Raw genomic sequence first — 24823 nt, 5'->3', positions numbered from 1 at the left:
ATTTACTGAAAAATTCAACTTAAAATGCTCTTATAGAGAATTTAATAAAATCAGTGGAGCCATTCCACTTCCCTTAAAACACATGATAAAAAATATCTTCACAAGTTCAAATGTGTCTGTTAATCTGCCTGATTTAAAAATCGGTGAACTAAAAGTTTATGAAAGAAAATGTAACAACAAAGTAATAGGAAGTGTGTTTAAAGAAAAGCTTTTCTATGATATCAAAAAACAAAGAAAATAAATATAACAGATAATGAAGTTGCATTAAAAACCATCTTAAATGGCCAATTTTACCCAAGGTAAAAGAAGTTAAATTCAAACTGATAAATAATATTTATCCTGCTGCTGAAACTATAAGAAAAGGTTTAGCTTTGAAGTCAATCCATGTGTTTTGAGACAAATAATGAAACAACTGAACCTTTTTTCTCTTGTTCAGTCACAATGATGTTTTGGAAGGATGTTTACCGATGGTTGAATATTGGGATTAACAATTCTTCATTTAACATACATCAAGTGATGATTTATATGGAAGGTCTGTCAAAGAAAATATCTAAGATGGTAAACATTATCTTTGTTATGGGAAAGTATCATATACACAAGAATAAGTGGAACAACAGCAAGCCTAACATTAACGGTTTTAAAAACGAAATTAAAAACTATATAACATCCCTTAAAACACTAATACAGGAAAATCAGTCAATTAATGACTTATATGAAACAATGTCTGACTCACTTGTCTTCTAATTTTACATTCCCTTATCCTTGTACACGCTTAAGCTTATTGAAATGTCAGCCCCTGTAAATTTTTGTTTTATTCTTTTTCTTCTTCTTTTAACTTAGTTTTGTTATAGACTGTTGAATGTTATCATTTGTACTGTTTTGAAGCATTCCTGTATTCCTCAAACGAGTTCCGTGTAAATTGAATTTCATTCAATGTCATGTTTGAAACATGTTTAAATAAAAAAAAAAAATGATCAGATCTTTGCTGCGACGAGGACAAGTCTTACGTCACCGATTCCGCGATGAACTCTGGGTAAATTCGGATTCCCTCCTTCCGTGATTGGCCCGTATGTCTCCACGTCGCCTCAGTCGGTGACGTCACGCGGTGATGTCGACGGTATACGGCACCAAAACATCAGTTCCAGACGGTTCCTGCCGAAGCTAAAGTCTGCGGAGAGCCTCCACGGACCGGACACAGCCCGCGCTTTCACCTGGGAACCTGACGCTGCCCCGCGAGCAACATGTCTGCGGGCTCCGGAAGCAGAAACACGAACACGGAACCATGGGGGAGCTTCGAAGACAACCTAATACAGGTGAGCTAACATGCTAACATGTAGCATGCAGAGGGGTTCTGCTCTGAGCTCATTACACATCGATGCTAACATGCTAGAAGCAGAACTACGTGCTAAAGGAGCTAATCTGCTGCCGAGTCCATCTATCGTGACGTATATTTCAGGATATATTTCGTCACCTTAAAGTTCTATACGGTGTCTACATGCAGTCTGCGTGTGTGTTGTTGCTGCACCGTTTCCCTCATGTGTCTCAGGGCGGCGGCTCTGCGGTCATCGACATGGAGAACATGGACGACACGTCAGGGTCCAGCTTTGAGGACATGGGTGAGATGCACCAGAGAATGAAGGAGGAGGAGGAGGTTGCAGCTGAGGCGGCTGCAGCCGAGGATGACGGCAACGATGATGGGGAGTTCCTGGGCATGAAGGGGTTAAAGGGCCAGCTGGGGCGACAGGTTGCAGATGAGGTGAGTCGTTGATGGCTGACCCGCTGCTGAGCACGTCATCTGACTGGTCCGTGTGATGCCCTTAGGTGTGGCAGGCGGGGAAGCGGCAGGCTTCCAAAGCCTTCAACCTGTACGCCAACATCGACATTCTGAGGCCGTACTTTGACGTGGAGCCGGTGCAGGTCCGCAGCAGGTAGGACGTCCACTTCCTGGTTCCTGCCACCTAACTGCCGTTTCCTGCTCTGGCTAATGGCTCTGTCTCATTTTAGGCTCATCGAGTCCCTCGTACCCATCCGCATGATCAACTTCCCGCAGGTATGCGTCCCATGTGTGACAGCATGGCTTTAACAGTGTCAGGGTCTCACAGTCTGTCCCTCCCATGCAGAAGATCGCAGGCGAGCTGTATGGTCCTCTGATGCTGGTCTTCACCCTGGTGGCCATCCTGCTGCACGGCATGAAGACGTCTGGAACTGTCATAGTAAAAACATTTTACTATATATATACATTTCAATATACATGTGAATGTGTATTTACATGCATGTCCTGCAGAGGGAGGGCACCCTGATGGGCACCGCCATCGGGACTTGTTTTGGTTACTGGCTCGGTGTTTCATCTTTCATCTACTTCCTGGCGTACTTGGTCAATGCTCAGATCACCATGCTGCAGACACTCTCCCTGCTGGTCAGTACTGGTTCTGCATCTCCTGCCTACTCTACTGAACACATTGTGATGTCATTTTTTTGTCTGCTGTTGCCAGGGTTACGGTCTGTTTGGTCATTGCGTTGTCCTGCTCGTCACCTACAACATTCACTTCCACTTCCTGTTCTATGTCCTCTGGCTGCTGATTGGAGGACTGTCCACGCTGCGCATGGTGAGAACCCTGTTCACTTCTTCTCTTGGCCTTTGGGACAGTCTCGGAAGAGTCACCTGTGTGTGTGTCACAGGTCGCGGCCCTGTTGTCCCGGACCGTCGGTCAGACGCCACGTCTTCTTCTCTGCGGGGCTCTGTCACTGCTGCACATGCTCTTCCTGCTCTACCTGCACTTCGCCTACCACAAGATCGTCGAAGGTACAGAATCTCAGAACAGAACCAGAGGACAAGAAAGATCCAACAAGAACCACAGAACTACAGAGTCGAGTCAGACCAAAGCAAAGCCACAGAATAGGATCTGTCCTGTCCAAACACAGCCAGAACCAAAGAACAGGCAGACTTAGTCAGAAATATGACCAGAAACACCCAGACTGGACCACAGACTGAGGGAACCTGTGATTTGTGCTTTCAGGGCTGCTCGACTCTCTCGAAGGACCCAACATGGCTCCAATGCAGCGGGTGGCCAGAGACGTGCCTGACCTGACGTTCAATGCCACTGTGAAGAGCATGGTGGTTCTGCTGAGGGCCCGCTGAGGTTCTGATCCAAGTGGCATCCCAACTACAACGTCTGTAGAGACTTTGAAGGTCGCAGCCTTGTCTCATGGTCCTGACAGCTGATGAGGAGACATCACATGGAGGCGGTTCGTTGCTGTTTGTACATTTGTAGTGATTCTGTTGTCGGCTCTGTTATTGGCTTTGTTATTGATTGTGTACAGAGATTCTAATAAAACTGTTACAACCCCAGTCTGACCAGCTCCGTTACTGTAGGCTGTTTAGTTCCACATCGGTATAAACCCACAGGTAGCTAAGTATTTTTACTTAAGTCAAAAACCATAGTGCATACTTTATACTGTTACTCCATTACATTTGAATCTACTATCTGTACTTTCTACTCATTACATTTCTACATGTTTTTATAAGGCCTCTAACTGCACTGCTCAAAACTAAAACAACTCCTAGATTTCAACAAATGAAATGTTCCAGCTAAAAATCTTCATTCATTACATCGTGGAACACAGTGAGAACAAAACATAACCCTGATCAATATGAATCACAATTATTGACCCATGGAGGTCTGGATGTGAAACCATACTCACAACGTTCCTCAAGACGAGTCAGACTGAGGCTCAGTGGTGTGTGTGGCCTCCACCTGCCTGTATGACCCCCCTACGACGCCTGGGCATGCTCCTGATGAGGCGGGGGATGCTCTCCTGAGGGATCTCCTCCCAGACCTGGATTAAAGCATCAGTCAAATCCCGGACAGTCTGTGGTGGATGGAACGAGACATGATGTCCCAGATGTGCTGGACTGGATTCAGGTCTGGGGAACGGGCAGGCCAGTCCATAGCATCAATGCCTCCATCATGCAGGAACCCAGGGCCCACTGCACCAGCATGTGGTCTCACAGTGGGTCTGAGGATCTCATCCCGGTACCTGATGGCAGTCTGGTACTCTGGCTCCTCCTGCTCCTCCTGGTAGCGGTCCTGCTGCTGGGTTGTTGCCCTCCTACAGCCCCCTTCACGTCTCCTGGTGGACCGGCCTGTCTCCTGGTGTCTCCTCCATGCTCTGGACACTGTGCTGACAGACACAGCTCTCACTGATGGTCCATCCTGGATGAGCTGCACCACCTGAGCAGCTTCTGTGGTTGTAGACATGCCTCATGCTGCCTCTAGGGCTGAGAGCACTGACAGCAGTGGCGCAGTGGTATAGCAGGGTTGTCTGTGGTCAGCGCCTGCAGAACCTCTCCTCTATAGGGCCTTGATCACTGCCTCTCATCTCCACCTGTTGTCTGTTCCATTTGACCAACAGCAGCTGGAACTGAGTCAGTGTTGATCCTACCTGGACGGTCCACAGCAGTGGGACTGACGTGGAGTCACATCGTGTTCTTTAGGTGCTCCCTTTAGTGTCTTTATGTCTGCCACAGGTCCAAGACTGATTGACATCATATCACAGCAGGATGTTTCATGGGTTAAACACACAGTAAAGGGGTGAAGGCCTGTTTGGGTCTGGGTCCATGTCAAAGATGTACTGACACTTTACTTTAACTATAAATATATGTATACATCATCATGACACCACCCAGACAGAGCAGCTCACTGTGGGAGTACTTTAAGTACTTTAAACCATGCGGGTGAAGCTCTGAAACTCTTCGGTACACTCGGACCTCTCCACACATGCTGCTCACTGTTTTTGTGCCTCTAAAAGAAAACAGCTGCTGCAACCCTTTATTTTGAAAGGTCAGTGGACGTTTCCGGTCAGAAGACGACATTAAATGACTGAACTCTGACAATAAAGTGAAAAACATGTGTAGGTTTGGTTTTACGTACCGTTCGCCTGCGAGACTTTCCTCGGGGAATACACGCTGGACGTCATGACGTACCAGCCTCGTCACGTCACTTTAACGACCGTGGGACGCGGCAGCACGAACTCGTCAGAATATCTGGACCTCCTCCTGGCTCGGCTCGGCTCGGCTCGGCTCGGCACTGCAGGATGAAGATTTATTTCTGCGGAAGTATTCGCGGCGGCAGAGATGACGTAGACCTGTACCGGAAGATCGTCCAGAAGCTGCAGAGCTACGGGAGCGTGTTGACTGAGCACGTGAGCAGCCCCGAGCTCACGGAAAGAGGTCACACACACACAGACACACACAACCACACAGACACACAACCACACAGACACACACACACACAACCACACAGACACACACAGACACAACCACACACACAGACACACACACAGACACACACAACCACACAGACACACACAGACACACACAGACACAACCACACAGACACACACACACACACAACCACACAGACACACACACACAACCACACAGACACACACACGCACAGACACACACGCACAGACACACACACAGACACACACATGAAACAAACGTCGGTCACATATTGATTATTCATCAGGAGGGATCTGTGTTCAATAAGCTGCAGGCTCTCGGGTGTTGAACTCCCATCATGCTCTGCGGTGATGCAGTTTCTCTTTAAAATGTTTTGTTGAACCTAAAACTTCCAAACAATCACAGCCAGACAAGAGTAACTAAGGGTTAATCAGAAGTAGACAGACATCTCATGTAGATATCATTCAGAGCTCTGATCAAACACAGAACCAGGCGGATCAGCACGGTACAGCCCGGACCTTCAGGCGGATCAGCACACATCCGCTGGCTGACACAGCTGCCTCCGTCCTGTGATGTCATCATTACATAAGTGTGGTCACATCAAACATTGGGACAGCTCTGAGCGGATTGGTCGGCTGTGTGTGCCGTCACTAAGCTGCAGTGCTGTGTTTGGACAGGAGAGGACGCCGCAGCAGCTGGAGACCAAGCCATCCATGACAGAGACGTGGACTGGCTCCGACAGTCTGATGGTGAGTGCCAGTGTTGTTTCTGCCCTCAGTGCTGTCTGCAGGCAGCCTGTGCCACGCGTGACCTCTGACCTCTGTGCGTCTCAGTGATCGTCGCCGAGGTGACGCAGCCATCTCTGGGCGTCGGCTACGAGTTAGGCCGGGCCGTTGACATGAAAAAGAAAATCTTCTGTCTGTTCAGACCCTCGTCAGGACGCGGTGAGGACGCCGTCTGTCCTGGGACCTCTCCCGGTCCCTTTCTGTCAGGACACGTGCGTTCATCCCTTTTACTTCCTGTCTCTCTCTCTTTCTGTGCAGCTCTCTCAGCCATGATCAGAGGAGCCGCCAATGGCGATGAGTTTGTGGTGAGGGACTACAGCGAGGACGAGGTGGAAAGTATTTTGGAAGAGTTCTTCAGCAGATTGAAGAGAACCTCAGTTTGAGCCACTAAAGCTTCATACAGGAAATGAACCTTTCAAAATAAAAGCTGCAGTTTGTTTTCTGCTGTGCTGGTGTTAGTGAATCTGAGTCGTTACTTTACAAAGTGAATGTTTCATAAGGACAGGTTGGCTCTGGGTTGGACCCCTGGACCTCTGAGGGTCCAGCAGGTGGCAGCAAGAGGACAGACTGAAGCCCCCTGAGCTCACTCCAAGTTCCTTCAGGTCTTACAGACACGAGCGGCCCGATGTTCGTGGACTGTCGTGGAGTGAAACCTGGGGGTGGATGGAAGCTGCGCTGCCTGTGGCAGAAAGACGACGTCTGAGTCCACCACCTGTCCAGGGAAGGTTTGATGTAGGTGCTTCCTTTTGAGCCGCTTGTCCTCCCGGTCTGAAATGTGTCCTCAGAGCTGGACTGCTGCGTCTCCTGTGCAGCGGGTGTTGAGCTTGTCCTCACTGCACACGCCTGTGCGCCCTGTTCGTGTCTCCGTGTGGTCGTGGGTTTGGAGTGGACCAGTGGAGTCCGGCGGAAGCAGCCGTTGCAGCTAGCAAGCTAACACTGTAACCATCTCTGAGGACAGGAGCTGAGGCCATCATGGTGCAGTGACAGCTGAAGCACCACCTTCTGCTACACCTGTCCAGGTGTGAGAGCTTAAACAGGGAGGCGGAGCTACGTTTAAAATATTTTATTTGTTTTAAAATAGAAGTCAGTTTACAAACTCTGAAAATAAAATCATTAGTACGTTAACAGTCTATTTCTTCAACAAACAGTTCAGCTGAACGTGGGTGGGATCAGAGGTCAGTGACCTTACAGACAGCACCTGTAGGCGGGGCTACAATCACCCGGACGCCCAGCTGTCATGTGATAGCTCCTCAGGAGAGGCCATGTCCGGGTTAAAGGTCGTCACACGTGTTCATGGAGACATTCATACAAAAAACTCAGTTTAGAACCACCGTTGATAGCTCTGACCGTCAGACTGAGATGACTGAGCAGTGAGGCATGCTGGGAAACCACTTTAAACTGACTGCAGGTGGGCAACAACAGGAAATGTTTTCTGCTTCCTGTCCGTTATCATGAAACTGGAACTAAACCACAGAGTAAACAGCTGACAGCACGGCCTTCAAACAGGAAGCGACAACAAGCGAGGAGAGAGGGGGGAGAGAGGGAGGAGAGAGGAAGGAGAGGAGAGAGGGGGAAGAGAGGGAGGAGAGAGGAAGGAGAGGAGAGAGGGGGAAGAGAGGGAGGAGAGAGGAAGGACAGAGGGAGGAGAGGAGAGGAGAGAGGAAGGAGAGGAGAGAGGAAGGAGAGAGGGAGGAGAGGAGAGGAGAGAGGAAGGAGAGAGGGAGGAGAGAGGGAGGAGAGGAGAGAGGGAGGAAGGAGAGAGGAAGGAGAGAGGGAGGAGAGGAGAGGAGAGAGGAAGGAGAGAGGGAGGAGAGGAGAGAGGAAGGAGAGAGGGAGGAAGGAGAGAGGAAGGAGAGAGGGAGGAGAGAGGAAGGAGAGGAGAGAGGGAGGACAGAGGAAGGACAGAGGGAGGAGAGGAGAGAGGGAGGAGAGGAGAGAGGAAGGAGAGAGGGAGGAGAGGAGAGGAGAGAGGAAGGAGAGAGGGAGGAAGGAGAGAGGAAGGAGAGAGGGAGGAGAGAGGAAGGAGAGGAGAGAGGGGGGAGAGAGGGAGGAGAGGAGAGGAGAGAGGAAGGAGAGAGGGAGGAAGGAGAGAGGAAGGACAGAGGGAGGAGAGGAGAGGAGAGAGGGGGGGAGAGAGGGAGGAGAGAGGAAGGAGAGAGGAAGGAGAGGAGAGAGGAAGGAGAGAGGGAGGAGAGGAGAGGAGAGAGGAAGGAGAGAGGGAGGAAGGAGAGAGGAAGGAGAGAGGGAGGAGAGAGGAAGGAGAGAGGAAGGACAGAGGGAGGAGAGGAGAGAGGGGGGAGAGAGGGGAGGAGAGAGGAAGGACAGAGGGAGGAGAGGGAGAGAGGGGGGAGAGAGGGAGGACAGAGGAAGGACAGAGGGAGGAGAGGAGAGAGGGAGGACAGAGGAAGGAGAGAGGGAGGAGAGGAGAGAGGGGGGAGAGAGAGGAGGAGAGGAGAGAGGAGAAAGTGGAGGAGTGATGGAGGTGACCTTGTCGACGTCTTCAATTATATTCACGAAGAAGAAACATTAAAGTTGCAAGAGTCCAGATGTAAAGTCTATTTATAGCCCAAGAACAGCACGCTAACACAGCATACACACAGCATACACACCGCTAACACACCGCTAACACACCGCTAACACACAGCATACACACCGCTAACACACCGCTAACACACAGCTAACACACCGCTAACACACAGCTAACACACCGCTAACACACAGCATACACACCGCTAACACACCGCTAACACACAGCTAACACACCGCTAACACACAGCATACACACCGCTAACACACAGCTAACACACAGCTAACACACAGCATACACACAGCTAACACACAGCATACACACAGCTAACACACCGCTAACACACCGCATACACACCGCTAACACACAGCATACACACCGCTAACACACAGCTAACACACAGCATACACACAGCTAACACACAGCATACACACAGCTAACACACAGCATACACACAGCTAACACACCGCTAACACACCGCTAACACACAGCATACACACAGCTAACACACAGCTAACACACCGCATACACACAGCTAACACACCGCTAACACACAGCATACACACAGCTAACACACAGCTAACACACAGCATACACACAGCTAACACACAGCTAACACACAGCATACACACAGCTAACACACAGCTAACACACAGCATACACACAGCTAACACACAGCATACACACAGCTAACACACAGCATACACACAGCTAACACACAGCATACACACAGCTAACACACAGCATACACACAGCTAACACACAGCTAACACACCGCTAACACACCCACTGGTTCCTTTCAGACTTCCAGAACATCTGATGACTGGTATGAAATATTAAACACACACAGTGAACTATTAGAGGCGACCGGGAGGAAAGAAATGAATAATTTAATGAGGAAAAGAAAGAAAGGAGGACGAGCAGCAGCAGCAGCTAGGTGTCAGCTGTATGAGAGGGACTCTGTCCTCTGATTGGACAGATCTTTGAAATGTCCTCACTGGGACATGAAAAAGATGCAATCCTTCTGAGGAAGACTATGAATACCTTTAAAATAACCGCCATGTTTCAGCAAACAACCGCCACAGAATCCGATCAGCGATCTATGGATCCATGAAGGAAAGCCCCGTGCATTCAGTGATCAGTCAGTTTTGGCCAAAGCATCACTGGTTGTCAGCCAGATGTCCTCAAGACAACCTGAACACACCTGTCGGTCACCTCAGTCTGACAGACCGCTCGGTCACTGATCCATCAGACAAGATTCAAGTGGAGCGATGAAACATTCAGCAATCAATGAAACATTAGTGCAGATCAATGCTTGAACACTTTCTCTGAATACGCGACAAACAGCAAGCGACAGTCGATCAATCATTGATCCTTGGGACCTCAGGGAGCTCAGGGAGCTCAGGGAGCTGTGAGGAGGCGGCACGCCAACATTCCACCAATCAGAAGAAGGGATGTCATACAGGAGGCCTCTGAGTCCACCAGGAGGTGCCAGGAGGCCGTCGCTCCAAGCTTTTGATTCAGATTGAACTGATCTGATCATTTCTCATTTATACAGCTCTATATGTTTTAAAAAGATCAATTAAATCAAAGGAATCGATCGCTGTGTTTGTGGCACTAACATAAAAAGAACAAATCAATAAAACTATCTGTAATCATGGATCAATTCACCAAACAAAACAAAACAATGTGAACGGTTACAATCCTAGTGTGCAGTGAGCGGGGTCAAAGGTCACACAACTACCAGCTGACTAAATAACACATGACTGCAAATCAACGTCAACACAAACGTAAGGGGGGGGCACAGGGAGTGTGAGAGAGTGAGAGAGTGAGAGAGAGAGTGAGAGAGAGAGAGTGAGAGAGTGAGAGAGAGAGAGAGAGTGAGAGAGAGAGTGAGAGAGAGTGAGTGAGAGAGTGAGAGAGAGAGAGACACGTCTCAAAACAAAAGCTCGTGGTCAGGAAGGAAGGCAACGCTCGGACTGACACACACAGACACACACACACAGACACACACTCCCTCTTAACAAGATGTCCACATAGTTCAAGTAAACATAACACTGACCCGTCCACTGTCTATGATTTTAACGCTGTTAACTTTGAAGTAAAATAACACATACTGTAATCAATAATCAGCGGATCAGTCTGAGAGAATATTGATCCTGTTTATTTTAATTACAAACTAAAGCTGTCCACTTACTTTTGGGCACACTGTTAGAGACATTCATACAAGTGTGACCTGATGTGAAAAGTTTGTGGACACGTAGTAACCGGTCTCTGCGCGCGCACACACACACACACACACACACACACGCACACGCACACGTGCACGCACACGTGCACACGCACACACGCACACACACAGCGAGCTCGGCAGCATACGGTGAAGTATGGCTATATCCTGGATGGGTGTGACCTCACAGGAGCGTCGCCATGGAGACAGCAGCCTAGAGAGCACAGTGCGGGCATCAGTCCAGCAGCGTGCCTTGCTCCTGGGCTCGGGTCAGACTGTCTTTGCGGTGCAGGTGGTGAACCCCCATCCTCTTCGGACTCTTCTGAGGCCGCTGCGACAGGGTGGAGTCTAAGTCCAGGAGGCGGTGGGGGATGACGGGCAGGTCATGAGGGAGAACGTCTCTCTCCTCGGCCGAGCTCTCCTCCTCCTCCTCCTCCAACTCCTCTCTGCTAGCTTTGGCAGGGCTGGTTGCCACGGTGACGGCCGTGTCCCCACTGCCGCAGTCATCTTCCAGGTTCATCAGTAGCCTCTCGCCCTCCTCTGTGGCGCCGTCCCCACCACCGTAGCGCCCTCTCCTGCTGGGCTTTGGCTCGGTGTCGGTGTCAGTGTCAAGACTGGAGCCACGGCTTGGCGTCCAGCTCCGCGCCGATGAACCCTCTTCGCCGTCAGAGTACGCCGCCCTGTGGTGATCTGAGGAAGTGGCGGCCCCGCCCCCCGCCACCTGCCTCCTCCTCTGCAGCTCCTGAGCAGTCTGGCTGCTAAATGAGGTGCGGTGGACCAATGAGCCGTCGCAGGACGGCGCCATCTTCTCCACAAACATCCGCTGCCAGTTGGCTAGAAGGTCCTCTTCTGAGCTGCCCGAGCTTGCCAGGACACTGGGAGCCTAAGGGAGGGGAGGGGCTTATCATCATCATCATCATCATCATCATCATCATCATCATCATCATCATCGTGATACATGTTTTAAAAGCCTCATATAAACGCTGTACCACTGTACAGGTCTGAGCCTCAGACCTCAGACCTGTAGTCTGGACCCTACATGACCTAACGGTACAGTCTGATTGCTTCATGTTACCTGTGGTGGGCTGCTGAATGGGCTGGACTGGCTGGAGAGTGGCTCACTGATGGTGTCCCGTTGTGATGGTGGGGTTCTCTGATGAGTTCCACCCCCACCGGCGGAGGAGAGGGCTGGGCTGCCGGGGGGCGGACGCTCGTCGTCGTTCTGCACGAGGCTTAGTGAGATGGCCTGCCTGGTGGCGTAGGTACAGTTGGGCAGCGGCGAGTTTTTGGGAATCTTCACTTTGTCGTCAGACGAGAACTCGATGACCTTGCGGCCAGGGTAGAGTGGGTGGGGGGGCGGCGGTGCTGGGTATGGGTTCAGCTTCTCGAAGGATGGAGCTCCACCCGCCTCCTCGTCCAGGCTGCTCTGACTGCGACATGTTCCGTTATGCTGCGATGCTTCCTGACCGCCGCCGTTCTCCCGGTCCTGGCCCTCGGCTCCCGAGGGGCCCGTCATGTCCACATGCACAAAGACGTCCTCAGCAACTGGCCGGCTGCAGCTGCTGGACTGGGCGGAGTTTAAGACCAGAGGTTCAGGTTTCTCCAGGACACGGGCGATGACAGAGGTCGGTACAACATCAGCAGGTGTCAGACTGAGCGTGTCCGGGTCCTGACAGCCAGGGGCGGGGCTACGTTCTGGGAGACTGCTCTTCATGTGTTTGTTCAGCATGTCCTGCAGCTCCGAGGGTAACTGTGTGCACACACACACACACACAGGTCAGATTTACTACACTTGTGATACTTTTTTGTGAGGACACACACACAGACACACACACACACACAGACACACACACACACACACACACACACACACAGACACACACAGACACACACAGACACACACACAGACACACACACAGAGACACACACAGAGACACACACAGAGACACACACAGAGACACACACAGACACACACACACACAGACACACACACACAGCTACTTACATCAGCAAACTTGTGGTTTCTGAAATGTGACTTGTTGCACTTGAGCAGCTGAACAGCCAAATTACAGTCCTGCCTGTAACGCTCCTGAAAACAGAGATCATCACCATCATCATCATCACCATCATCATCATCATCATCATCATCATCATCGGCCACATTTATACGTGGTGGAGGAGCTCAGTGGGTGGATCTAACTGTCTCCATGCTAACCTGTTTGTACTTCTGGTCTAACAACATTCAGGATGACAATGTTCTCGTTAAATATTTTTTATATAATAATATAAATTATTCCAGCACATCAACAAACAAACAGTTACAATGTCAATATAAGAATGAACTAAAGTTCCTAAACCTCAAGAAGACACTGATGAACATGTTCATCAGACTGACTCCTGAGCTCAGACTGAGGCTCAGACAGACTCCTGAGCTCAGACTGAGGCTCAGACTGACTCCTGAGCTCAGACTGAGGCTCAGACTGACTCCTGAGCTCGGACTGAGGCTCAGACAGACTCCTGAGCTCGGACTGAGGCTCAGACTGATTCCTGAGCTCGGACTGAGGCTCAGCCATCTGCCACTCATAAGCTTCTGTGAAGTGTTCTCACATTAAGCTCCTCCAGGCGGTCGATGGTGTTTTTGGCGTCCAGCAGCTTGTTGGTCAGCTCCACGATCTCCTGGTCCATTGTCTTTTTGTCTCTCTCCACCTTCCGTAGCTGTGGGTGGGGCAAACACACCATATTAGATCTGCAGCCTGTCAGGAGCCTGAGGTAAGAGCAGGCGGGTCTTCAGCAGAAACTACATTCAGATCATGTGGGAACAAACTTCTGAAAACACGATGACAAATCATTAAACATCTGCTAGACGACGTGTGCATTCTGACACCTTCTGTCTGAAGGCCTGGCATAGTGTCTGCCTTCCCAGATCATTTGAATGCTGCACTAGCCAGCAGCTCTGCACATATGCATCATGGGATGTGGCGCTGTAGCTGTCATAGCGAGATCAATAAGATAAAGTATTGATCCAAGAATAGAAGCTGAAACATGTTTGATACCAGAGCTGAAAAAGCCAGCAGCTAACATCAGAATAGGTTAAGTACTGCTGGTCGCTCATAGTCACCTGATCAGGACATCCAATCACAACAAAGGAACTGAGCAATAAAACGTCCTGCTGGAGCAGCTCAGAGAGGCTGAAGACACATTATAATGAAAATCTCTAGTTCACATATCTGAACTTCACATATCTGGTAAATAAATTTAGGCCCAAAGACATCGAGATCATGAAAAAGAAGCTGTTTTCGGATATTCAGGAATATTTCTATATAACAGACTTTTTTTGACTGACACAGTTCAGCTCAGAGGACAGAGTCCTGATCAGCTGCTCGTTTCATCGTTCTACCTTCTGTCGTCACACCAAGTCCAGACTGAGTGACTACAGTCCATCGCCACGTTTTAGCATCAAGATGAAATGTCAGCAACATTTTTTACAGTGTAGCAGGTGCTGAACTGATTTTGATTTTTCTGGCGTCATTAGTTTTACAGTGTAAGTGAGAGGACTTGGTGCTCAGACAGACATCAGAAGAAGAAATTGAGGATGAGGAGGAGGAAGAGCATGAATGAGACGCAACTGCATGAACCCATGTCTGACTGACGGCAGCCTGATGAAGGTGATGGTGAAGATGAGGATGAGTGAATCCATCAGAAAGCAGCATGAGGAGGAGGAAAGAGAAGAGATGAAGAAGAATCAGACAAACAGGAAGTATGAGAAGAACAATCTAGTTTTACTAAAAAGTGTAAAAACCAGTGGTCACTTGCTGCACATCAACACACACCAACACAACCGAGGACACACAACCCCTGAGCTGTGAACCCGTTTGATGCAGGACCTCTGCAGGAAACCACTGAACACACACACACCTCTGTTAGCATGTTAGCAAGCAGTCTGATTTATGTTTACCACCTCAGTGACCTTCAGCTCACAGGCCACGCCTCCTCTGCAGGAACTGATAGCTTAATGGGCTTCCATGATCACAGTGACCTATGACCTCCTGCTGCCACCCATCAATATGCATCGAACAGCCCCCCCCCCCCCCACACACACACACACACACTCGGACCAATCAGGTGCTTTTCTACAAAGAAATAAATATGAAATCAATAATCTGAGCACAGCCGAAATACAGTTTGGAGGTGTCTGAGGTCAAAGGAAGCAGGTTACCAGAGCATGAAGCTTTTCCTCCAAATCCTGATTGGCCCTCTGAGAAGCTGTGTAGCTGTTCTGCAGTCTGCAGAGAGAGAGAGACAAACGTGTTGGAAAGCAGGCTCGCTCGCCCTCAGAGTACCCAGGTCCTGGCCCTCACAGCACACTCACCTACGGAACTTGTCCCTCATCTTATCCAGGTCGTCTCGAGTCCGGCTGAGCTCCGCCTCCATGTAGTGACGGCTGCCGTCAAACTCGGCCTCCATGGCCTCCATTTTGTGGGTGGAGAGAGAAAGGCGGCGCCGCAGGTCTTCATTCTGCTGCTGGAGGATTCTGGGTAACAGACAGGAAGTATTTAGTACCGGTGTGTTATTCCCTGCAGTGTGTAACCTTTGACATCGGACATTGGCACTGACCATAAGGAATCAATACTTTTATTAAGTGAACGCACTCACCTGATCCTGTCAGCATCTGATGGAGAATCCTGAAACAGACCCGGAGAGGGAGTACAGTTACCATGACAACAGCCTCACATTATGAACAAATGTGGTTCAGGTTGATTAACAATATATTATTATTAGTATTATTTATAAAATGGGTTAGTTCAAAGTTAGTTTTGAAGTTCAAATCTGGATTTTACACCAAACTTTAAAGGTTTCATCAGAAAGATGCTCCAGAACCAGATCTGACAATCAGTCCATAATCACCAGCGCCGTTCATACCGATTCCTGCACAGAGTGCATTTCTGTGGTTACTGACAGCACGAAGACCAAAACTAAAGCATCAAACTTATCCCCTTCATTCAGGCCCCCAGCTGTCCTGAAATCAGTCTGACACCTAGTCTGGGCCTAGTCTGAACCTAGACTGGGCCTAGTCTGAACCAAGTCTAAGCCTAGTCTGAACCAAGTCTAAGCCTAGTCGGAGCCTAGCCTAAACCTAGTCTGAGCCTAGTCCAAGCCTAGTCCATCTGAACCTGAACCTAGTCCAAGCCTAGTCTCAGCCTACTCTGAACCTAGTCCAAGCCTAGTCCGAGCCTAGTCCGAGCCGAGTCCAAGCCTAGTCTCAGCCTAGTCTGAAGTAACTTTGAAGAGTCATGTCTAATTCTTCATCATATTTTGTGTCAATGTATGGAAACCACTAATCCTCCTCTCCCAGCATGCAGTGGGGTTGCACACGACTGACCCTCTGTGATCAATTGCCTGCAGAGCCGTTAAATCAGTCAGTGTATGTGAGAGCAGTGGCTAAAAGGCCAATCATATCGCTCGGACACTGATGATGATGTGTTATTTCCTGAAGTGTCATCAGCGATAATCAATAACAGGCCTGTGAAATGAAAAGCACGGAGAGTGTTGGCGCACTCGACTTTGGACTGACGCGCTGATTCTGTTGTGATTGATCTCCTCAGTGTGGGACTGATGAAGAAGCTCCTGTAGACCCTCAGCTGCCACAAAGGTGACGTTTATGAAACAATCACCAGCTGTTCATCATCAATATTTACATTTGAAACTGATATCAATAAACAAAAGAAGCCAAGTCTAGCATCACATTTAATGAGGAACCAGCAGCAGGAACACAGAGTGAGGTTCAACAAGGAAGAGGAAGAGGAGGAAGAGGAGAAGGGCCGACCTCCTCTGACTCACCTTGATGTGGGACAGAAGGGACATATTAGACAGAGGTCTGCATCTCTGAGGGTTTTTTGTCTCTTTCGCCATCTTGACTCCTCTATTCATCTTAAGCCCCGCCCCCTCAGTGACATCACTGTGCTGCCGCACGGTCTCCTGCCCTCCCCGTTCATCCTGCACGACCTGAGCACAGCTGCCAGGTTGCTGCAGCGCTGCCACCCATCCGTCCCAGCGCCGAGTCCGGTCTACGGTTGGCCCATCTGGTTGCTGGTTCCTGTGCTTCGGGCGGTGGCGCTGCTGTGGTGCGATACTCCTGGAGGGTGACTTACCAAGCTGAGTGAGGCGGGCAGGGCTCAGGACCCGGCAGGTGATCTCATCCAAAAAGTTGGAGAAGCGGACCTTCTCCTCCAGGACCTGCATCTTCCAGTTCCAGTCCGGCCTACCTGGGGACGATGGGGCCGAGGAACGGCGCACGCTTGGCGTCCGCTGCTCTGCGCGGTCAAGAGAGCGGGTTGGAGTGTGGCATGTGGCGCTGGCCCGCATCCTGCTGTCGTCCAGCAGCTCTACAGACTTTGACTTCCGGATGACGTCATAGGTGTGATCCACGCTCAGTGAGGTTGGCTGCTTCAGGATGCCCTTTGGAGGGCCGGAGGTTTGTATCCGGTGAGTTCGGCTGTGTCGCTCGGTCCTGGGGCTGCAGGTCGCTGTGTACTTCCTGGCTGCCCCAGGGCTCTGGCTCGAAGCAAATTCCTGATTTCCTGCACTGAGCGGCGTCTTGGTGGTGCGATGAGGCCTTGAATCAGGGCGAGAACTCGGCGTGTGTCGAGGCCTTGGATCCTGGCGGGGACTGGTGGTGTAGTGGTCGGACGCCGTGACGCCCACCGCTGTGGTTTTGGTCCGGCTAAGCCGGTCCGTTTGGGTGCTGAAGAGTGGTGGTGGTGGGATGAAGAGTTCAAGACTGGACAGGCTGGACACATCCAGCTCGCTGTCTGTAAGTTGCAGCGGTAACCTCTGGAGGTTCTGCCGTGAACCATGGCGCTGTGTCCGTGGAGAGTTGGTGGCAGCAGTGAGGTGGGTGTGGTGCTGCAGGGAGTGTGGAGATGTGTTTGGTATGTGTTCGTTTACCTGATTGATGTTGGTCTGCGGTGCAGGCGGTGGCGGGGCGGCGGGCAGGCCGTGGCGCGTCTCCCGGTGCTGCGGAGGAGCCTTCCGATACGGTTTCCTTGCCGGGGCCGCGCTCGTCATCCTGAGCCTGCTTCTTTACAGTTCTTTCTGCTTGTCGGGTCGTCGGTCCTGCCGGCAGAAGGAGCATTAGATGAGGTAGAAAATGACGCCTGCCAATCGCCTGCCGACCGCCCACCACGACGCCCTGACCACAACTGGACTCTGTCACAGCTGTCACACTCGCTCGCTCACTCCACAGCCTCTCTGCTCTCTCTCTCTGTGCAAATCAATGCTCGGTCACCCCTCATCAGCATCAAACATGCTTCTGTCACTGCACACCGTGTGTTTGTGTGTGCTTGTGAGGACCAGACCTGAGAGGACTGACTGTGTGTGTGTGTGTGTGTGTGTGTGTGTTAAAAAAACTCCACAAAGCGAAGGTTACATATTGATCCTAGCTTGTTTCCAGAACAGGAAGTGCAGCTCCATTGATCTGAATGAGGCTAACTTTAGCATGACAGCCTGTTTATCTGAATGAAACACAACAGCGCTAACACTGCTAACATGCTAACTTTTGTGAAACGGTGACTTGACTGAGACACGAACACACAGGAACATTACGTCAAGCTGATGTAAACTTACAGCCTCAGTTCAAGCGGTCACATGTCAGACTGTTGATCATGTAGCTGTTAGCCCAACTTAGCATACCGGCTAAGTGTGTGTTTAATGCAGAGCGAGCGGCCAGGCTGTTGGAACAGTCATGTCTTTCTGCTCCATTTAGCCTGTCTACATCACATGACCATGACCTGCCCTCAGGGAGCCAATGATGGCTATTGATCACTGTGTGACTTCCTGTGTCCCTCTCACCCACACACACAGCTGTCCTTCCATCTTTGTGAGGACTCTGTAAGGCTGAGGTTTGACGCCATGGAGGGCTGAGCACACCTGTGACATCATCATGAACAGCAGCCTCCACCTGTCTGACCCTCTGCTCACTGATCCACCTTCCTCCACACACGGTTCAAACCCCTCAGGTTAGGGTGTGTGTGTGTGGGACACCCTCGGATCAGGTGACTGTACCTGAAGTGTTAGCGGCTCCTGATCTGCCTTCATCCACAGAATCACCGTCAGTCACGTCAAGTCCAAGCTACACCTAAGATGTAGAAATCAGAGGATGTCAGGTCAGCTCCAGGTTTTTGAAGGTTTCAGTCTGTGGAGGCCAGATTACCGACGATAAAATAATAAAGAAACATCGCACTGAAACACACCCATCCTGTTCGGAGGCTGCACTCAGGCGAACACAGAGCTGGAACATGATCATTCATATTTGATGGAGGTATAAAAAAAACCGTTTGTTGGCTGGAGTCAAACAAGAAGGAGCAGCTTCCTTCTGAGGAGGACAAGGACAAGGCCGCAGAAATCCTCACCTGGAGCGTCTTCATCCCCTCTGCTGCCTCGTCTCCTCACAATCAGCTCCTCCTCCTCCTCCACTGTGAGCCTCACACCGGCAGTAACCTGAAACACAAGGAGGCACGGAAAAACCCCGTCAGAGCCGCGGCCAGCGCCGAGAGGCGGAGCCACGGGACCGGAGTTCAAGAAACACAATACAGACTGCACACAGAGAGAGAGGACACATACACAGAGGACACACACAGAGGACACACACAGAGAGAGAGGACACATACACAGAGGACACACACAGAGGACACACACAGAGAAGACAGAGGACACACACACACAGAGGACAGACACAGAGAAGACAGAAGACACAGAGAGAGAGAGAGAGAGAGGACACACACAGAGAGGACACACAGAAAGGACACACACACACACAGACAACACACACAGAGGGGACACACACAGAGAAGACAGAAGACACACAGAGAGAGAGGACACACACAGAGAGGACAGACACATACACAGAGGACAGACACAGAGAAGACAGAAGACACACACACACAGAGGACACACACAGAGAGGACACACACACAGAGGACAGACACAGAGAAGACAGAAGACACAGAGAGAGAGAGAGAGAGAGAGAGAGGACACACACAGAGAGGACACACAGAAAGGACACACACATACACAGAGGACAGACACAGAGAAAACAGAGGACACACACACACAGAGGACAGACACAGAGAAGACAGAAGACACACAGAGAGAGAGAGAGAGGACACACACAGAAAGGACACACACACAGAGGACACACACACAGAAAGGACACACACACAGAAGACAGACGCAGAGAAGACAGAAGACACAGAGAGAGAGAGAGAGGACACACACAGAAAGGACACACACACAGAGGACACACACACAGAAAGGACACACACACAGAAGACAGACACAGAGAAGACAGAAGACACAGAGAGAGAGAGAGCACACACACACAGAGGATACACAAACACACACAGAGGACAGACACAGAGAAGACAGAGGACAGAGAGAGGGGACACACACACAGAGGACACATACACACGGAAAGGACACACACACACACAGAGAGGACACACACAGAGGACACACACAGAAAGGACACACACACAGAAGACACACAGAGAAGACAGACACACAGCCGACACACACAGCTGACACACACAGAAGACAGAAGACACACACAGAGAAGACAGACACACACACAGACACACACACACACAGAGGACACACACACAGGCCCACAGGCTTTATGTCGGGCTAACACGGCTACAAGTGTACTGTATACAGGAACAGAGCAAAAAACTGATCAGTGACCTCATCCAATCAGACCTATTGATCCCAGGGTCACACACACACACACACACACACTTCCTCTTCATGGATCCAATTGATAGAAATCCGTTGCAGTGATGTGTGCATGGTTCATCTCTGCTCAGAGAGGATTATGGGTAGGCTGTGGGTGGCCATGTGACTGCTGAGATCAGTTTATAGCTGACTACAAACTGATCATACTGCAGAAACAAAGGGCCACTGGTTCTGTCCTGCTGGTTCTGTCCTGCTGGTTCTGTCCTGCTGGTTTTAACCTGCTGGTTCTGTTCTGCTGGTTCTAACCTGCTGGTTCTGTCCAGCTGGTTCTGTCCTGCTGGTTCTAACCTGCTGGTTCTGTCCTGCTGGTTCTGTCCTGCTGGTTCTGTCCTGCTGGTTCTGTCCTGCTGGTTCTGTCCTGCTGGTTAGGTTGACAGCAGAATTTCTGCCCTAGTGAATAAAACAACTGCTCTTTAATAAAATATGAGCGTGGAGCCGCTTTCTGTGGCGACACCATTAAAACAAAAACCTTCATCAGAGACCTGGTCCTCATCCTCTCACCTACAGCTTTGTAGGCTGTAACAGTTCCAGGGTGACCGTGTGCTTCTGGGTTGTTCTGGTCAAACAGGAAGACAGCGGTCTTGTTGTGACTGAACACCACACACACACAGGATGAAATACACACCTGAACAGGAGAGCACAGCTCCGGTTTCCCCCAGTAGATGTGTCCGCCTGCCTGTCTCTGTCTCACAGATGGTGTCTCTCACTCAGCTGTGAACTCGTCCCCAGTCTGCACCTCCATCAGGAAACACAGCACACTGTTGCCTAGCAACTAACCACTATAGCTCTATAGAAGTGTTTGTATTTACTACATCAGACTCAGAACGTTCCATCTGAGAGCTGTCATTCTGCAGCAAACAGCTTAGCATGGTGCCTGTAGTCCTGAGGTGTGTGTATTACAGGCAGACGTGTGTAAACTTTGCTCTGATAAGTGTGTGTCTTTGAAACAGTGGTGGCTAACAGGAAGCTAAACATGAAACAAAGAAAGTGGTCAGGAACTTCTTGCTCAGCATTGATCCAACAACCAAGGGGACCCTCTCAACCCATGTGACACTGCAAACACACCCATCAACCTCCTGAGATGATCATTTACATGCGCCCTCTGCTGGATGGTTTCAGAACAGCAGCGAGACTGAAAAACATCTGAGGTGAACTCCCACCCTGACTGCGACCTGTGACCTCAAACCTTAAGCTCAGACTTTTATTCAGCTAAAAAATCACCACCAAAACATTCAAGTGCCAACAACACCAGGCAGAAACACTGCATCCTGCTCAGCAGCCAGCAGGACGCCATGATGGAGGCACTGTGAGCAGCAGTCACATGACCAACACTCAGAGTCTCTGACCTGCAGCTTCCTGCAGCTGATCTCTGTCTGAACACCTGAGTGATTCTGCACACACTCTGACTGCAGACACACACACACACTCTGACTGCAGACACACACACACACTCTGACTGCAGACACACACACACACTCTGACTGCAGACACACACACACACTCTGACTGCAGACACACACACACACTCTGACTGCAGACACACACACACACTCTGACTGCAGACACACACACACACTCTGACTGCAGACACACACACACACACACTCTGACTGCAGACACACACTCTCTGACTGCAGACACACACACACAGACACACACACACACACACACACACTCTGACTGCAGACACACACACACTCTGACTGCAGACACACACACACTCTGACTGCAGACACACACACACTCTGACTGCAGACACACACACACTCTGACTGCAGACACACACACACTCTGACTGCAGACACACACACACACTCTGACTGCAGACACACACACCTGCAGACACAGACACACACACACACACAGACACTGACTGCAAACACACACACACTCTGACTGCAGACACACACAAGACACACACTCTGACTGCAGACACACACACACACACACACAGACACAGACACTGACTGCAAACACACACAGACACACACAGACACTGACTGCAAACACACACAGACACACACAGACACTGACTGCAAACACACACACACTCTGACTGCAGACACACACAAGACACACACTCTGACTGCAAACACACACAGACAAACACAGACACACACAGACACACACAGACACACACACTCTGACTGCAGACACACACAGACACACACACTGACTGCAGACACACACAGACACACACACTCTGACTGCAGACACACACAGACACACACAGACACTCTGACTGCTCTCTGACTGCAGACACACACAGACACACACAGACACACACACAGACACACAGACACACACAGACACACACAGACACACACACAGACACACACAGACACTCTGACTGCTCTCTGACTGCAGACACACACAGACACACACAGACACACACACAGACACACAGACACACACAGACACACACAGACACACACACAGACACACACAGACACTCTGACTGCTCTCTGACTGCAGACACACACAGACACACACAGACACTGACTGCAAACACACACAGACACACACAGACACACACAGACACACTGACTGCTCTCTGACTGCAGACACACACAGACACACACAGACACTGACTGCAAACACACACAGACACACACAGACACACTGACTGCTCTCTGACTGCAGACACACACAGACACACACAGACACACACAGACACACTGACTGCTCTCTCACTGCAGACAGGATGGAGCTGACCAATCAGAGCACACTGACTGGTCATGTGACAGCACTGAGCCGCATTGATTGTAGTTCATAAATGTAAGTTCCAGAACAGAACCACAGCACACTGCTCCGAGTCACATGACCTTGGATCACCTGATCATCAGCACTGATCCATGATGTGAACAAGACCTGATTAATAACTGATATCAGGACCAGCGTTTCCTGCAGAGACAACAGGGTTCTATTTCCAGACTGAGATCTAAAAATACACACAGAACATCCGGCAGAACCACAACCTGCAGCACACCACCCCTGACACATCCAGGCCTGTCCTCTCAGCTACTGATCACCTGCGGAGTTTTTCCATTGACTGTTCTAGAAATATTATTATTTAAATTATACATATCATACATCTGATATATTGATCGGCTCATTATGTCTTTTACTTTGGTACTTCCTGTCAGTATGTCACTTAAGAACACAGCCCTTAAAGAAAGTCTGATGACAGGCTGATCGATCAGTCTGTCCTGCTGCCTTCTGATTGGCTCTGTGGGATGCTGGTTTGTCGATCAAGGAACCACACTCTGGAGCTGTCAGCCCTCGGTTCTGTCTGACAGGTCTTGGGGAAGGCACCAACACAGCGGGGTCTGTAGACCACGGCCCGGCCCGAACCGTCACCTGACACCTCTCCTCCTCCACCCACAGCCCGCTGACCGGGACAAACGGCTCACAGCCGCGTCCGGTCTGACCGTGGCCCAGTCCGCCGCCTGCACCGACCGTCACCCACAGAGCAGCACCGAACACACACTCCGCCATCCGCTCGAACAGCTCTCTAACTACACCCAGCCCGCTCGCTGTTTACCTGCCTGTCCGTCAGCACGGATCGGACCCGGTTGGCTCCGCCAAAAAGTACCGGAGCGCGGTGAGGAGAGAAACTTTAGCCGAGCTCCGTCTGCTCCTCCAGAGGGGCGAGGACGGAGGGGGGCTCCGAACGATCCGAGGCCGGGGAGGAAGGCTGCGGTCCGGGAGGGCAGATTTGGGCAGCGTGCAGCGGGCGGACGAGTATCCGGAGGAGACGCGCCGTTCGACCGCAGAAAATCCACTCAGAGCCGCTCGGATAAAGTTGATCTGCTGTCCTGCTGAACTGTCGCCATCTTTACCCGCGGGGCATGACGGGTAATCCTCTGGAATCCCGGCCCCCTAATACCCTTCACTTCCTGCGAGCTGACGTCACGCTTCGGGCTGCACATAAGGCGTCACGTGACCGTTCTCAATAAAACGGAACAATTTAATATAGAATGTGTGATTGATTATTGATTTCTATTGATCTGTGATTTAACACTTCCTCTGTGCTGCCACAGACCAACGCTGAGGACTGTCCTGTCCCCCTGTTTCCATTAACTGTGTCCGCTCCCTCTTGTAGTTTTGAGTCTCTAATTCTGTCTCTGTCTCTGTCCCTCTCTGTCTGTCTGTCTGTCTGTCCCTCTCTGTCTGTCTGTCTCTCTGTCCTGTCCCTCTCTGTCTCTCTGTCCTTCTCAGTCTGTCTCTGTCCCTCTCTGTCTCTG

General features: G+C 50.5%; 3 protein-coding genes across 3 annotated transcripts; 2 read left to right on the top strand and 1 right to left on the bottom strand.

The window, feature by feature from the left end:
- The first annotated feature begins 1043 nt into the window (after positions 1-1043).
- yipf3 (Yip1 domain family, member 3) lies at positions 1044-3349 on the top strand. The gene is made up of 9 exons (XM_028424249.1): positions 1044-1313; positions 1547-1756; positions 1822-1928; positions 2005-2050; positions 2121-2213; positions 2285-2416; positions 2493-2606; positions 2680-2803; positions 3018-3349. The coding sequence occupies exons 1-9, from the start codon at positions 1242-1244 to the stop codon at positions 3137-3139; spliced, it is 1020 nt and encodes a 339-aa protein (XP_028280050.1). The 5' UTR covers positions 1044-1241; the 3' UTR covers positions 3140-3349.
- A 1717-nt stretch (positions 3350-5066) lies between these two features.
- On the top strand, positions 5067-6493 carry dnph1 (2'-deoxynucleoside 5'-phosphate N-hydrolase 1). The gene is made up of 4 exons (XM_028423203.1): positions 5067-5230; positions 5923-5994; positions 6079-6189; positions 6289-6493. Exons 1-4 carry the CDS (start codon positions 5095-5097, stop codon positions 6411-6413), a joined length of 444 nt encoding a protein of 147 aa, XP_028279004.1. The 5' UTR covers positions 5067-5094; the 3' UTR covers positions 6414-6493.
- A 2734-nt stretch (positions 6494-9227) lies between these two features.
- On the bottom strand, positions 9228-24446 carry tjap1 (tight junction associated protein 1 (peripheral)). The gene is made up of 11 exons (XM_028423202.1): positions 24121-24446; positions 19196-19283; positions 18849-18921; positions 17733-17900; positions 15441-15469; positions 15157-15318; positions 15004-15070; positions 13395-13502; positions 12793-12876; positions 11863-12537; positions 9228-11670 (listed from the first exon to the last, which is right to left on the bottom strand). Exons 4-11 carry the CDS (start codon positions 17850-17852, stop codon positions 11023-11025), a joined length of 1893 nt encoding a protein of 630 aa, XP_028279003.1. The 5' UTR covers positions 17853-17900; positions 18849-18921; positions 19196-19283; positions 24121-24446; the 3' UTR covers positions 9228-11022.
- Positions 24447-24823: the final 377 nt, after the last annotated feature.

The sequence above is a fragment of the Parambassis ranga genome, chromosome 15 (genome assembly GCF_900634625.1).
Source record: "Parambassis ranga chromosome 15, fParRan2.1, whole genome shotgun sequence".
NCBI lineage: Eukaryota > Metazoa > Chordata > Actinopteri > Ambassidae > Parambassis > Parambassis ranga.
This window is presented reverse-complemented; position numbering and strand designations above follow the sequence as displayed.